General features: G+C 38.0%; 1 protein-coding gene across 1 annotated transcript in view; it reads right to left on the bottom strand.

Moving 5' to 3' along the window:
* Positions 1-15182, bottom strand: part of LOC121734856 (interference hedgehog-like) — an 87804-nt gene that overhangs the window by 21926 nt on the left and 50696 nt on the right. Inside the window, exons 3-7 of the mRNA XM_042125493.1 lie at positions 13135-13370; positions 11491-11682; positions 9044-9216; positions 8368-8566; positions 7477-7702 (exon numbers count right to left, since the gene is read on the bottom strand). Of these exons, the coding sequence (XP_041981427.1) occupies positions 7477-7702; positions 8368-8566; positions 9044-9216; positions 11491-11682; positions 13135-13370 (1026 nt within the window). The remainder of the gene's footprint in view (positions 1-7476; positions 7703-8367; positions 8567-9043; positions 9217-11490; positions 11683-13134; positions 13371-15182) is intronic.

Genomic DNA, 15182 nt, shown 5'->3' with positions numbered 1-15182 from the left:
AAAAGTTATCCATACCAATATTATAAAAGCGAAAGTGTGTCTGTATGTTAGCTCATCACGCCTAAACCGCTGTACGAATTATTGTTCTGGGTATGAAGATGCTTTGAGTCCCGGAAAAGGACATAGGATACTTATCTTGGAAAAATGTATGGTTCCCGCGTGATAAACGAATTTTGGTCTAATAAAAGATATTAAATCACTAGAGGTTGTTTGCAACCTTTCATGTATTAGTGGTAAATAAGCCGAAACTCTTTCAGCGAATATTTAATAATGATGAACTATTCCTAAGATCAACGTGCTATCATTCAAACAAAACAAAATACATCAAAATCAGTCCACCCGTTTAGATCACAGACACACACACAGACAAGCAGACACGTCAAACTTATAAAACCCCAATTTTTAATCGGGTGTTTAAAAAAAACCAAGCCACGAGCAACTGTTTTGCAAGTGACAACAGAAGTGCAAGATTTTATCTAAGTTATTCGCACCAGTTACAATTTCGCATCAGCAAAAGGGCGCTAAATAAAAAATATTATCTGTATAATAGGAGCGAGAAATAGAGAGCTTTAGCGAGTTGATAACCGTCCAACCCGACGTCATTTCGTACAAACAACCTCAGATTAGATCCCGGGGTCAAGTGAGGAAATCCTTCCTTCATTCTGATGGCTTGAAAATTTTATCTTTTGTCATTTTTCATGTTTGGTATACTTACCATACTAATTTCAAATACTCGAACTAGTAATATTTTTTGGCACCTATACACGCTTAGCTTAACCGCTAAACCAATTTCTACTCAAACGACCGCATATTTTTTTGCTGACTGTATATTCTTATTCTTATAGTCTATTCGTGTTGAAAAGACGCAATAAGCACAATAGACGTAAATACCAGTACTTCGACTGCTAACGACGGACGTGTATTAATACCTGTCATTTCTTTCGGGTTTCGCCAGGATAAGTTTAGGGCTGGCGCGCTGGCTGATATAATTTTTTTAAAAATGAAGATTTTGAAATTGAATTCTGACAGTTTTCTTTACATGTGCCAAAATATAAACAACAATTAAATTTGTAGGTAACGACCCTAGCGACGACTTTCGTCATAATACGTCAAACTTAAAAATTTCAACCTCAATTCTAAGTCGGTATACTCTATAATTCTGTCTACTCTGCAATAAGGTAACTCACAAACATTACGGCGAGATAAAAACAAAACAAGTGCCGTGCAAAATTAATTTAAGAAGCAGTTTAAGACGAGTTAGTGTTGCAACTTCCATACCACAGAGCTATGAATGAAAAATTATTGTTATGTAATCAAAATGGAATAAGAGTGCACCAGAGGTCATTGAAATTTTTAGTCTAGGTGTGATGTGAAAGGTCGAGGCGGACGGGCGTACACAGAGAGGCAGCCTCGCTCGAACAGCCCGAGCCAGCTCAGTTGAGCACAAAGACACGATGGCACCGCACATACGCACAGCCGTGGCAGCTTATGCTTTTATTTTGCTTTACACAACTATAAAAAATAGGAGAATCTCGTCTGTATGATCCTAACAAAGACTCAATTTTTTTAGATCCTTAAGGGCATAAACTGCGTTAAGCGGGCACCCGCGCGGCTCATACAAAAGTGACCCGTCGCGCGTCGCGGGAAGCTGCGCGGCAAACCGTCGCGGGCAGGCGGGCCCCGCGCCCGCGCAACGGAGCCCGTCTCCCCGCGCGACGGTTCCCGTTGCGGGGGAAAAGCTCAAAAAAAAGAAATAAAAAAAAATACCAGGCGCGGGGCGCGCCGAAAGGAGCACGCGCGGGCTAGTTCAGTTAATGACGCTATGTGTTACGTCTACGGGCCACACGCGCTTAGTAGCATATTATGCTTTCAGTTCTTAAAACAACACCGAAACCCCCAAACATGTATCTTCAAGGAGGTTGGAGTTCTGTTCACCGCCTTCGGGCCATGGTATAATAAATCTTGGTGCAAAATCTTACTTTTTGGTAAGATTTACTTGGAATACTTCATTATTTTTCCAAAATCACTATAAGTTTCCATTTGAAATACTTACTTCAGATTATGAATCGAAATCACAATATCAGCCAGATAAATATGCGGTTTTAGTAAAGATAGCGAGGAATTCCCTCAATTACTTATGGAGCCCATCATGAAGTCACCTTTTTTATGAACATAGTACCAAATTCGCGTTAAACCCGATACAATAGCGAAAATATCTTGAAAATCGGTCCACAATCGGCGAAGTGATCGTTGAACATACAAAAAAATATATAAACAGACGAACATATAACCTCCTCCTCCTTTATGGAAGTCGGTTAAAAAAATACAAATAAATAATCGGCCAAGTGCGAGTCGGACTCGCGCACAAAGTGTTCAGTACCGCTACATAGCAAAAATATGCCAAAAATTGTGATTTTTGTATGGGAGCCCCCCTTAGTTTTTTATTTCACTATAAAATTATTATTAATTAATTAAGTACACATATAATTAAGGCCTTGGTGAAAATTTCAAGTGCCTACCTGTTGCCATTATTGAGATAGAGCAAAAAAAGCCAAAAAATCACGTTTATTGTATGGGGCCCGCGCGGCGCAGTTGTGATGACGTCACACCGTAACCGGGCGCCCGCGTCGTACAGTTACAACTTATTTTGCTTAATAAATCGGAAACTAATTAACGTATCCAAGTAATTCTTTCACTATATAATATTCTTTATTTTTGACAGAGAATGTGGACTGCTAAAGGTAACATTCTCCATTGACTAAACTTTACAACAAATTCGCCGCATAGCAACCTAGATTCAACGAAAGAGCTCACTGGTTGTCTTTTTTTTTTTTGCTAGTCGTCGTTTTGCTAAGTAATAATATATTAACTTCTCCATCGATACGACTGTACATGCACAATGTTAAAATTAAACTGGAGACACTGCGTAAGTCTGGTCTCCGCGACGGGTCCCGCGACGGGAACCGCTGCGTGTTTACGCGCGTGCTCAAGCGACGTGCGCCCGTCGCGGGTGCCCGCTTAACGCAGTTTATGCCCTAACAGGAATATTCATTTTGCGGCTGATTTCTATCCAAGAATATTTCCTCATCCCCCTGTTAGTGTAATTGTGACCCTGACCCTGATCCTGGCAACCCAAAGCCATGCATTTGCGGCGTACAAGCTTATTAGTTGTCGACCCTGAGGCGCGGCGCAGACTACGGCATGGGGCGGGCTTTTTGTCCGCGAAGCAATAAAGCCGCCAGTGCCCGCCGGGCACCTGAAGCGCGGTCTTTTTGCCCGCCGTGTTCCCGGCGAAATTGACCAGCCCGTCCCGCCCCGTTGTCTGCCTGATCGTTCATTTTTGAACGCGGCACAAACCAAAACACTTGACGTCCACACTGCGCGAGGCAAACGACTGAGGCACCTTTGAGCAAATCAAAAAACCAACACCGGCCGGCTCGGCCGCGCACGCGCTCGCCCGAGTCTGAGCATGCGATGTCTGTCCGTCTGTCTGTCTGTCGAAATTTTTCTGAAATTTGGTATGGAGATACTTTGAGTCCCGGGAAAGGACATAGGATACTTTTTATCCCGGAAAAATGTACGGTTCCCACGCGATAAACGAATTTCTGCGCAACGGAGTTGCGGGCGCCATCTAGTTAGGTATACAAGGTGTAACAAAACTAAGTGATAATACTTTACGTGTGTACGTGTTCCTTGTAGGGAGTTCACTGTGAAAGTAGCAGCGCTAAAAGACCTATTTCTTTCCACTTTTGTATGGGCAAGAGCCCCAGCGTCACGAGTTTCCCCATACAAAAGTGAAAAAAATTGGTATTTCAGCGCTGCCACTTTCACAGTGAACTCTCTACAAGGAACACAAATAAAATAAAAAAGCCTTTATTAATTCCTTAAAAGATTACATTACATCTGCGTACATTATTATGATAGCTTGCATAACATCACAGATATTTTATTAAGTATATTTGATATTATGATTACTTTATAAAAATATTACTTAATATATTAGTACAGTATTGTTTAAATTAATTCGCATCTAAAATCTTAGTTTTTATTCCTTATGTCGTTATTACCACAATATTTATTTATAATACTTATATTTTTTTATAGACAATATTTACATTTCTAAAGTTATTTTTTTTTTAAATAATTTATATTTTCATTTATTTACATTTATGCAATATACTAGTATTATAATTTTTTTATTATTTTTTTATAATTAAAAAAAAATAAAAAATTACAAGGAACACATACACACCCTAAAGTATTATCACTTAGTTTTGTTACACCCTGTATAAGGTACATATCGTGCAACGTTATATCTGTTCCTATTAGGTCAATAATTGTACAGGTACGTACCAGCAGAGTACTAGGTACTATAATGACCTAACGCTTCGTATATGACAGAGCTCAGAAACCCATGCCGAAGCCTCGAAGTTCAACGTTAATTGCCAATTAGCCTTGCATCTAATTGTAGCGTCCTTAGTACAGTCCTAATCATCACGTGATTTCGGAAATCTGGCCATGTAAAGTCGAGCCGAAAAGGTTTAATAACCTGTAGAAACGATTGAAATTTAAATTGATTCGAAAATAAATTCAAATTTCGATTTATAGTTCAGGTTCCGAAATAAAACCCAGTAAACTGTCCAATGCACAAGACATGATTTGTTCGACGCCATCTTGTGTACTTATGCGACAACTATAGTCTGTCAAGAAAGTGAAGAAATTAAAAAGTGGCAACATCGTAGTGTCATCATGCCTTTCAAATCAATCTAAGAAAAAAAAAAGGATGACACTACGATGTTGCCAGTTGCCACTTTTTAATTTCTTCACTTTCTTGACGGACTATATGACGTATTAACTATAATGACATCGCAATCAGAATATACGCCAATGCAATTCTTTGGTGTATATTTCGAAACAAAATCGACAGGATGACGTCGATTCTAGATATCATTATAGTGGGTTGAGTTTCAGAACTTACTGTCTTATCTACGAGTTCCTACATCTATACCCCAAACTAAATTTATTTTGTTTACAAGCTAGCGACTCAGGTAGCTGAAGTTAACAGAGCCTTGTAAGAACTAAGAAGTTAGTTTGTTCTAGATCTCCATGAATAGTCTTTATATTACGGATTCGCTTTTGTATTTCAAATAAATTATGAAACCTTACAGCGATGGTGTTGCTTCAACAGTTTTATACAGTATTTTACAACATTTCTTAACTCGGATGTTTTAATTTCTTGCTCTTAAGACGGTATATCTTAAAGACGGTATATATTGTCTTAAAAGGTCAAATTGTAATAATTCTATAGTCAAGAAAAAATTATGCACAATTATTTTTAGTACATTTGTAATGCCTGACTTCTGAGCTTTCACGGTTATTTAACTTTTACATGTTGAAAAGGATGACAAAAAATGAATAGAGCTTATTATGTAAAAGTATATATTAATTATTAAGAGTTAAATAATTAATTATTAAGAAGAAGACAGAGATACGTCTCTATGAACTGCGGCAGTCCGCATAATATAACCCGTTTATTAGGGTTCCGTACCCAAAGGGTAAAAACGGGACCCTATTACTGAGACTTCGATGTCTGTACGTCTGTCTGTCCATCTGTCTGTCCATCTGTCTGTCTGTCTCCAAGCTGTAACTCAAGAGCGGTTCTTGAGTTACAACTTGGAGACAGACAGACAGATGGACAGACAGACGGCTAGACTTCTGAAATCTTTACAGATGATGTATTTCTGGTGCCGCCATAACAACAAATACTAAAAACAAAATAAAATTAATATTTAAGGCCCAGTAGGCCCTAAAATTAGCAGGTCGATGTCTGTCAGTACGAATATCGACGTTAAAAACATTAAAATAACATTCATATCAGCGCGCCTTGTACAGTGGCTTTCACGCACTCACCGCGTGCCTTGATAATAGAAAATAGGAGTAAAAACCTTTTGTTTTTAGTATTACACAAATCAAATATAATATCAAATCGTTTACGTTAAGTTACGACACATACACCACATTTTTTGTTTTTTTTTCTAGAAAGTGTATAATTTAGCCATAAAATGATTTAATTATGAAAAACAGCGTTATAAGAGTCATCTCTGAGATTTTTTTCTATCGAGCAGAATTTTTCAAATTGTGTACTGATATACCTTTGCGTATTGGAAATTTTCTCAATTTTAAAACGGTACTTATTTTATACTTAAATAATGACATTTCCTTTACTAAAAACGTGTTTTAAAAAACCCATTTTACGTAGTTGCAACAACCACATCGCCGTAAGGGGGGCACCCATGCAACAAACGTTAATTTTTTTTATCTTTTTGGCTCGTAATCCATACTGGCAACATATAGACACTTAAAATTTTCACAAAATCCTTAATTATATGTGTCCTACAGTATTAAATAATAAAATTAAAATAAAATAATTTATAATAAAGGGCTCCCATACAAAAAACAATTTTTTCACTATTTGCGCTCTATAACGCTACGGAACCCTTCGTGCGCGAGTCCGACTCGCACTTGACCGATTATTTGTTTTCTTTACCTCATCAAAAGTAATTAAAAAAAATTAAAGGTGCCTCTATATTTTGTAGAAGCATTGGTTAGCAAAAAAACTTTTCATCCTCCGAAAACGGCACCTTAAAATCTCGGCTTACAGACATCCGAGCCGCGCAAATCGAACGCAATATTTTGCACACAAAATCAACACTTCATTCCAAAACCTATTATTGGTCGTATGTACGCCATTTCGTGATTATGCCCGTGCCACTGTAATCCGATGCGTATTCGGTCGAATATTTGGACGCATTATTCAAAATGCCGTTTGCATGCACTATAAGATTATTTTGGCTCATTTGACGATTCGGAATTTGGACGTGGGATCGTTCAATATTCATCTGTTCACGGAGCTCCATTTTCAGATGAATTAGGGATTAAACTGCAAGTTTCGTCTTAGTAACTTTTAATGTTTGTACTATATTTCACGATTTGTTAAGAGATATACAATATTATTACAATTTGAAATAATAACGCTAGTTGTATCCTACCGACTGCGCTAAATCTATCTCTATCTAATTATATATCTTTAAACGAGCAATTCTTGTATCTCGGAATCGGCTCCAACGATTTTCATGAAATTTAGTATGTAGGGGGTTTCGGGGGCGATAAATCGATCTAGCTAGGAATCGTTTTTAGAAAATGTCATTTTATTCGCATTTTATCGAATACCGAGCAAAGCTCGGTCATATAGCTAGTGGAATATTATATTATAAATATAGGTAATTATGTGAATTGCTTATACACTGTTAAAATTCGATACATTCTGAATCGATGAGAAGTTTAAAAGATCTATCTAGATAAAGATATAACGTAAAAGATATTTCATATATTATGTTTAGAAAATTTATGTAATTTTGGTGTAGTCTTTACAATGCTGTAAGTTTTGGCACTTAAATAAATAAATAAATAAAATACCTGTGGTTCTAATCCCTTTTCCAGTCTTAATAGCTTCCGCGTTTAGGAGCCAGTGGACGAGGGGTTTGGGTGTACCATGGGGTACGCCACACGACACATGGGCTGTGTCCCCTTCGCTGGCGTTGACGCTGCTGGCTGTCCCCTCCCAGCTCGGCGCTTGGAGAGATATCGCCTTCCAGGATCGACTGACTCCGCTTGTTGATGATGAGGAGCACGTGTATATACCCTGGAAGCAGTAGCGGCGTTAGAGGAGGCGATGCGGGGTGACCGCCCAGGGCTGCATATAAAACGGGGCGCCGACGGCAAACAAAAAGGGGCACCACCAGCAGCCTGGGCGCCGAAGAAATCTCGCCAAGGCGCTGGTAGTACCAAAACCGGCGCTGCCTGGAAGTTTGGAAGTTTTTAATAGGTGAAAGAACAGAGGTCGCAGGTTCAATTCCCGGATTGGAAACATGTTATTTCCAAGTTTGGTTAGGACAATGCAGGCTGATTATCTGATTGTCTAACAAGTAAGATGATCCATGCGTCGGATGGGCATGTAAAAAGTCGGCCCTACGCCTGATCCCTCGCCAGTCGTGTCGATCGTCCATCCCACAGTGTTATGAGAGTAAAAGGAGGTACTATAAAATTACTCCTGCGTAAAAGCCGGCTTCGATGAAACCGGCTACCGTCACCGAAACCGGTCGGTGTGGGAATTTTATAGCTGAAAGGTTCTAATACTTAATAATAATTTGAGAATTCAGAATTTGGCTCGGAAGTAATATAATTATTAAAGGAACAAAGATGTAATTAATGATTACAATTAACGGGAAGCACAATCAAGCAATAGGTGCTTTTACGGTAAGCTATATCAGTAATGTACATTAGAGAACCAATTTCAGCAAAACCCACCTCTTCCTCAGGCGTAAACGGCGCCACCACCAGCGTATGGTCTCTCGACACCATCCGGTTGTCCCGATACCAGGTGACCTTAGGTGGTGGGGTCTCTACGACACCACACCACAGTCGCAGACAACCATCAGGTCGGACGGACTTGGTGAGAGCTCCGTCGCGGTCTATAGTGCCGACGTAGTCTTTGCTTTCGAGGAATCTGTAAAATAATATTATGTTATGTGTTGTGGTAAATCCTTTCATAGAGCATTAATGTAAATGAAGTAAAGCATTAATGTATTGTGGTAAATCAATTATCCTAGGGAGCCTTGATGGAAGTAAACAGCTGCGTACCATAATTTTCTTATACTAAGCCTGACGTTTATAAAAGTAAGTAAAGATGTTGTAAGAAAAGATTTTGTTCTATACTTATGGGATAAGACTTAAATCCCCGATTCTTCAATTTATGGTTTATAGCAGATGTTTAAATATTGTACTAACGACGGTTTTTCTCCGAGCTAGTTCCCGTTCAAAAAGTGAAGTACGTATGAAAATACCTTCTTCGAAAAAACTGACTTAAGACTTGCAAGGAGCTCTTTGAATATTGCTAAGAAACATCCATGAGCTGTTGCTAAGGGGATGCTTCCCCTTCCGTCTAATTTTATAGTCTAGTTTACCTCCTTATCTTTTTAAATACCTGGTTCCACCGTTCCCCTCATGCTGCACCTTCAGGAAGATCCTCTCAGGTAAATCTTCGGTCTGTCCACTCAGCTCGTTGGTGGCTGAACAACCGTATGTCCCGCTGTTGTCCACTGTCGCGTTGTTGATGACCAGCACTCCGTGTGGCGTGTTCAGGGGTTTGCGGGACCCCTAAAAGTTGTTAAAAAATCATGGCACTCGGTCCACTGGCGCCAGCACAGAATAGATAATAGTACAAGGCGCCAGTTAGGAGTTAGGCCAGAATTGGCAAACGTTTGTCAAAATATCATGTCTACAACGCAGAACGAAGTAGACAACATGATATTTATTGAACCCCTTGCAAATTGGTCTAGAGTTGTAGTGTTGTAGAAATTGTTGTGAAAAAATCTTCGCAAAGTGTCTGCGTCTCATTTTTAGGGTTCCGTACCCCAAGAGTAAAAACGGGACCCTATTACTTACCTTACTGTCTGTCCGTCTGTCTGTCTTGAGATACAGCCTGGAGGCTGTATCTCAAGAACCGCTGGAGCTATATTTCTGTCATTTTCACAGATTGTGTATATCTGTTGCCGCTTTAACAACAAATACTAAAAACAAAATAAATTAAATAATTAAGGGGGGCCCACCCCTTACAACAAACGTATTTTTTTTTCCTATTTTTTGCTCGATATCAATAATGGCAATACGTAGGCACTTGAAATGTTCACAAAATACTCAGTTGTATTTATACTTTAATAATTAATAATAAAATTTAAATATAATAAAAAATAAAGGTGGGCTACCATACTAAAAAATACATTTTTTACCTATTTTTACTCTAGAATGGTACGAAATCCTTCGTGCGCGAGTCCAACTCGCCCTTGGCCGATTTCTTTTTATTTCTAACAAAATGTACTGAATATTGCTTGTATATTTTACTTCACCCTTGAGTTTGATAATGACTCGGCGATTTTAAACACAAAAGAATTCAAAAGCTTACCTGACGTAGCTTGAAATTGACTCGAAAATGTGAGTAAAAAGTTAAACGCTGCCCGATTTGGGGACAATTAAGGAGCTCCCAAAATTGTCGGCTCGGAATAGAGGACCGCGAACTTATTGGAAAAGTCTTGACATAACTAAAACGGTTTTACCCGGACACTCCCAATTCCCATTATATGGCGCTTAGAACTTCTTACTTAATTGGGTCGTTTTAATTGAACATAATTTGATAAGGAGATTTCGCGGATGATGGATTCATTTAGATTACATCAAAAGACACTTGGGTTACTATCCGATATTGTTTGCTGCGAGCTGGACCAGCTTTCAGAACCAACTAGCTTTTGGGACTGGTATGTTAAAAAATCGTCTAAAAATTAAAAAAAAATTGTAGGAGATTTTAGAAATTTTGTAGAAGTTTTCTAGCGTTGCGGGGATACCGCAAGACTTTGGTCAATTAGTAGAAGATCTGTGTAGTATTAAATAGGAATAAGAGACAATCTGCTTGATGACATTCAGGGAAACTGACTCATAGGCAAATGGACATACGTAATTTGGTCGAACCAACCGACAAATCGTGACTGACATTGCCTTCAAATAACTTGACCAAGATAACGTAGATCCGCCATCTGCCTACCAATAAATTTATCCTAAGGTACAGGTAGGTAACTAAAAAATCTGATTGCGATAGAATAGAAATAAGATCCAATCTGCTTGACACAAAATAGAAATGGTACCTGTTAAGCATTTGTGTATTAACCAACAATTTTTTTGTTTAAGCCATGGGGCTGAAGCCAAACGAGCGTAGTTTTGTGAGTCGTGAGTCGCAGAACTTCTGTCGCGTAAATATATTTTCATACAAATCATGACTCACAAAATTACGCTCGTGTGAATCAAACAGGACTTTTGTATGAAACTGAATGCAGCAGAATTTCTGCCAGCCGAAATTCTGCGACTCACAACTCACAAATTACGCTCGTTTGGCTTCACCCTTATGAATACAGTCTTGATCTAAATGATCTAAAGAACATGACTGCATTCATAACTCAATAAGTATTTTATGTGTGACTAGCTGTAACCCGCGACTTCGTCCGCGTCAACAAAATGTAAAATACATAGGTAAAAAATAAAAAAGTAAAAATATGTCCTCCTCCTTTTTGGAAGTCGGTTAAAAAGTAGCCTATGTTACTCCTTATTACATCAGCTATCTGCCAATAACAGTCCCGTCAAAATCGGTCCAGCCATTTCGGAGATTAGCCGGAACAAACAGACAGACAAAAATTCTAAAAATTGTTATTTTGGTGTAAGTACCGTCTAAATATTCATATGCATGTAGTAAGAAACAGTTCTTTCAATATTACAAACAGACACTTCAATTTTATTTATATGTGTGTATAGATGTATAGATGATACACAATTGCTAAACAGCGCGGCGTCCAAATGAGAGACAATCTACTTCACATAAAATCTTACCTTCTCTTCTTTCCACCAGCTTAAAACTGCCGGTGGTTCCGAAAGTGGTTCCTTACAGTGCAACACCACATTGTTATTTAGTGGTGCCGTGATGACTCTCTTCTCTGGGACATTCCGACTTAGATCCAGCTTGGCTATGGACAGCTTGGCCGGTATGGACACCAAGCTTATCGCGCCGTACCAGACTACGCACTGAAATGAAAAGATTTGTTTATAGACTTTTCGTATGATGAATGAAGAGACTATAATAGAGCATCAAGTTAACGTCAGTAAAAATTCAATAATAAGATTTATATTACGTTAGATGTTGCCTACTTCGTTGCATGAACCGTAAAACATTCTATAGGTCTACCAGAATCTGATGGAAAATGATGGCAGATTTTCAAAAAATATCCTTGAGCATTGGATAAATTTTTCATATTTTCATGTTTTACACACAGAATAAGCCGCTACAGGGAAAAAAAGGATCAAAATGTTTTATTCAAATTACCCCTGTGTTGCTAGAGTCAATTTATTTTCTCACTTTTTGCATTCAGATTCTGGTAGACCTATAATGCCCTTTCCGGGGCCCCTAAGTGTTTCCCTCGCAAAAATCATATTAATCAGAACCAATGGTTGAAAGGTGCTAAGGTTACAGACAAGACACACTTTCATAGTCTATATATTTCAGATATTTCATATGAAATACACAAGAAAAAACAATGATGTGCAGTAACTTAATTACATTACCTACACAAGGATATTAGTTATATTAGCGTAACTAAATCATAAATACTGCTTCAGCGCATACCTAAAAACTATTTAAAACAGTCCACAATAAACATATTTAAACGAGTTTTCAATCCCACGTTAACTACCAACAAAAAGTGAATTGAAAATTTTTCTCTGGAAATCCAACTTTTATGGGATTCCTTTCCGAAATGTAATTTCGCATTCCTATCGTTTTTCTTTCGTATTTCATTCCGTGAACGCATTGACGGCTCCGCGATAATACCTTTGACGACGTTTTGTTCTATCTGCATTCTGCGGCTATGATTAAAAAAATACAGCAAACGAAAGGTTTCCTACTAATCCGATGGAGTCGAGAAAAACGTCATTTGCTCTACAAACTTGTTTGCGGAATCACAACAAAAGCCTATACAACTGTAGTTCTTTCTTGTTTTACTAGAAATCCTAGTTCTTTCTCTGAGGTTGGTAAATAAAGTTGTGCCTTTTACTCTGATGATTCAACTCTGATTTTGAAACGTTATTGGTCAAGGTTAATGCTATTATTTTTTTATTTTTTAGACAAAAGGTATCCTTCAGGGCTTTCCACCTTTCCCTGTTCCTCCCGTCTAGTACACTGTCCAGGTGCTACCTGCTGCATTGCCCCATCTACCCATCCATACTTCCATACTAATATTATAAATTCGAAAGTTTGTCTGTCTGTCTGTCTGTATGTCTGTCTGTCTGTTACCTCTTCACACCCAAACCGGTGAAACGATTTTGCTGAAATTTGGTATGTGGAAACTTTGAGTCTCGGAAAAGGACATTCGATACTTCTTATCCCAGAAGAATCTCGCACGATAAACGAATTTTAGCGCAACGGAGTTTTACGTCTTGTATATTATGAAGAAAGCACGAAAGCGCCCTTTTCTTTCTTACCTGGTACAGCGCAGTAGGTTTATCCTCTTTGATCTCCACCATCAGTCTTGTGGACACGCTGTCTTTGTCGTTGGCGCCAGCGATGTCCTTCCAGTCGTTCCACTGGTGTCCACCGACTGGCCTCCACCGCCAGGCCAGTCGCTCGCCCGGCACCTTGACTGCACACTCGAACGTGACGGTATCACCAACCGGTGCAGTCACGGATTCGGGAGACTTGGTGAACTCCATTTCGATCTCTGTAATGGAATGTCAAGAACTGTTACAAATTGAATTATTTTTACAGTCATAGTCAAAACATAATTGAAACGGTACACCAAAAATATTAAAAACTAAGTGATAATACTTAAGGCGAGGTTTTATCCGTTTTGTTCTTTCTCGACACCCGATTTACCTAGTTCCAATATTATAACGAAATGTAAAAAAAAATGAGATATAGAGAACAATATTAAAATGATTAAAGCCATAAACATTTTAATAAAAAATAATACTTTCGCTGTAATTCGAAATTACAAACTCACCTCTGACAAAACTCTTTGTCATCGAAATATAAGTATTTAACAAGAATAACTTACATTTTATTTTAATAAATTGTTAATGAATCTATTTCACAAAGGTCTTAGCCGAACAATCTTTTTTCTTAATATCTATTTAGAAAGATATTAAAAAAAACATGAAATATAGAGAAGATCCGCCCCTAGAAACTACAATTTTATGCTAAGGTAAAATGAATCTTATTGCGATGCCTACACGCTTGGTCTTTGGTTGTGTACAAGGTTATCGTTTTGGATTGAGATAAGACCTCTCCTTAAGAGTATGTACAGTGTACAGGTACCCTATATCAGTGGTCACCAAATGGCGAACCGCGGTCCGCATCCGGACCGCCGACCCATTGTGTGCGGACCAAGCATGTTCGATGATCAACTTCGTTAAAAATAATTTTCGGTCTCGACTTACTGATAAACTGATTTGCACCAATTTCACTCCAAACTTCAGATACATAATTATCATCAACAATTGACGCTTTTATAAAAAAAACCCTGGTACCCCTTAAATCAAAACAGCTGTGCAGTGTGCACATAATATTTCATTTTTTTTAAATAAACTATATTTTAAGCCAAATTTTATAGCTTATTTAGCCCCCCAATTACACAACTTTACCCATAAACTATTTATCATTGATAGGTTTAAGGTTACGTCACTGTATCACTGTATATAATATAAAGTACTGACTTATTAAATAACGTAAAAAAGAAATAACGATCTTATAGAAAGATGTTGGGCAAGCGTTAGCGCGATGTAAGAGACGCACGGCGCCATCTAGTATGAATTTTTGGAACTAACTTAATTTGAACAAATTTTCGTATTTTCATCCCCTTACAACCCTTTTTTCCAGTAAAAAAGTAGCCTATGTCCTTTCTCAGGCTTTAGACTATCTGTATACAAAATTTCATTACAATCGGTTCGGTAGTTTTGGCGTGAAAGCGAGACAGACAGACAGACAGACAGAGATACTTTCGCATTTATAATATTAGTATAGATAGTATAGATTATCACTTAGTTTTGTAACACCCTGTATAAACAAAATCAATTATACCACTTATGCCAAGCTTCGAAGCGTGGAAGCTCCAGCCAAACGTCTTGGATCCGGTCTTGTACTGATAAGTCTAATTTTAACCACACAAAAATAGCATCAATGTAACTGATAGGTGACAATCTACATAGCAATCGTGCTGTCAGTATGTCAGTGTACGAATGTCGAAGGGCTGACCGCCTACGGATATTCTGAATTTGATTTGTAGTCACGACCTGTCGATGCTGGTAATACACACTCAAATTCACAAATCCGTGTTTGTTTATCCAAAGATTTCATAAGGGGATAGGATACGACGAATATTAGACAAAAAAAATGTTTTAATTTGCATAAAATTAGCTTTTTTTCTTTTTTTTTTAATTTTAAATTTTTATGTGATTATCTATTACCTACTCTTAAAAATCCTATCAAAAGTATAATTGACTATAATATCCTGTACAGATTCATTTTATATATT

The sequence above is a fragment of the Aricia agestis genome, chromosome 16, assembly GCF_905147365.1.
Source record: "Aricia agestis chromosome 16, ilAriAges1.1, whole genome shotgun sequence".
NCBI classification, from domain to species: Eukaryota; Metazoa; Arthropoda; class Insecta; order Lepidoptera; family Lycaenidae; genus Aricia; species Aricia agestis.
This window is presented reverse-complemented; position numbering and strand designations above follow the sequence as displayed.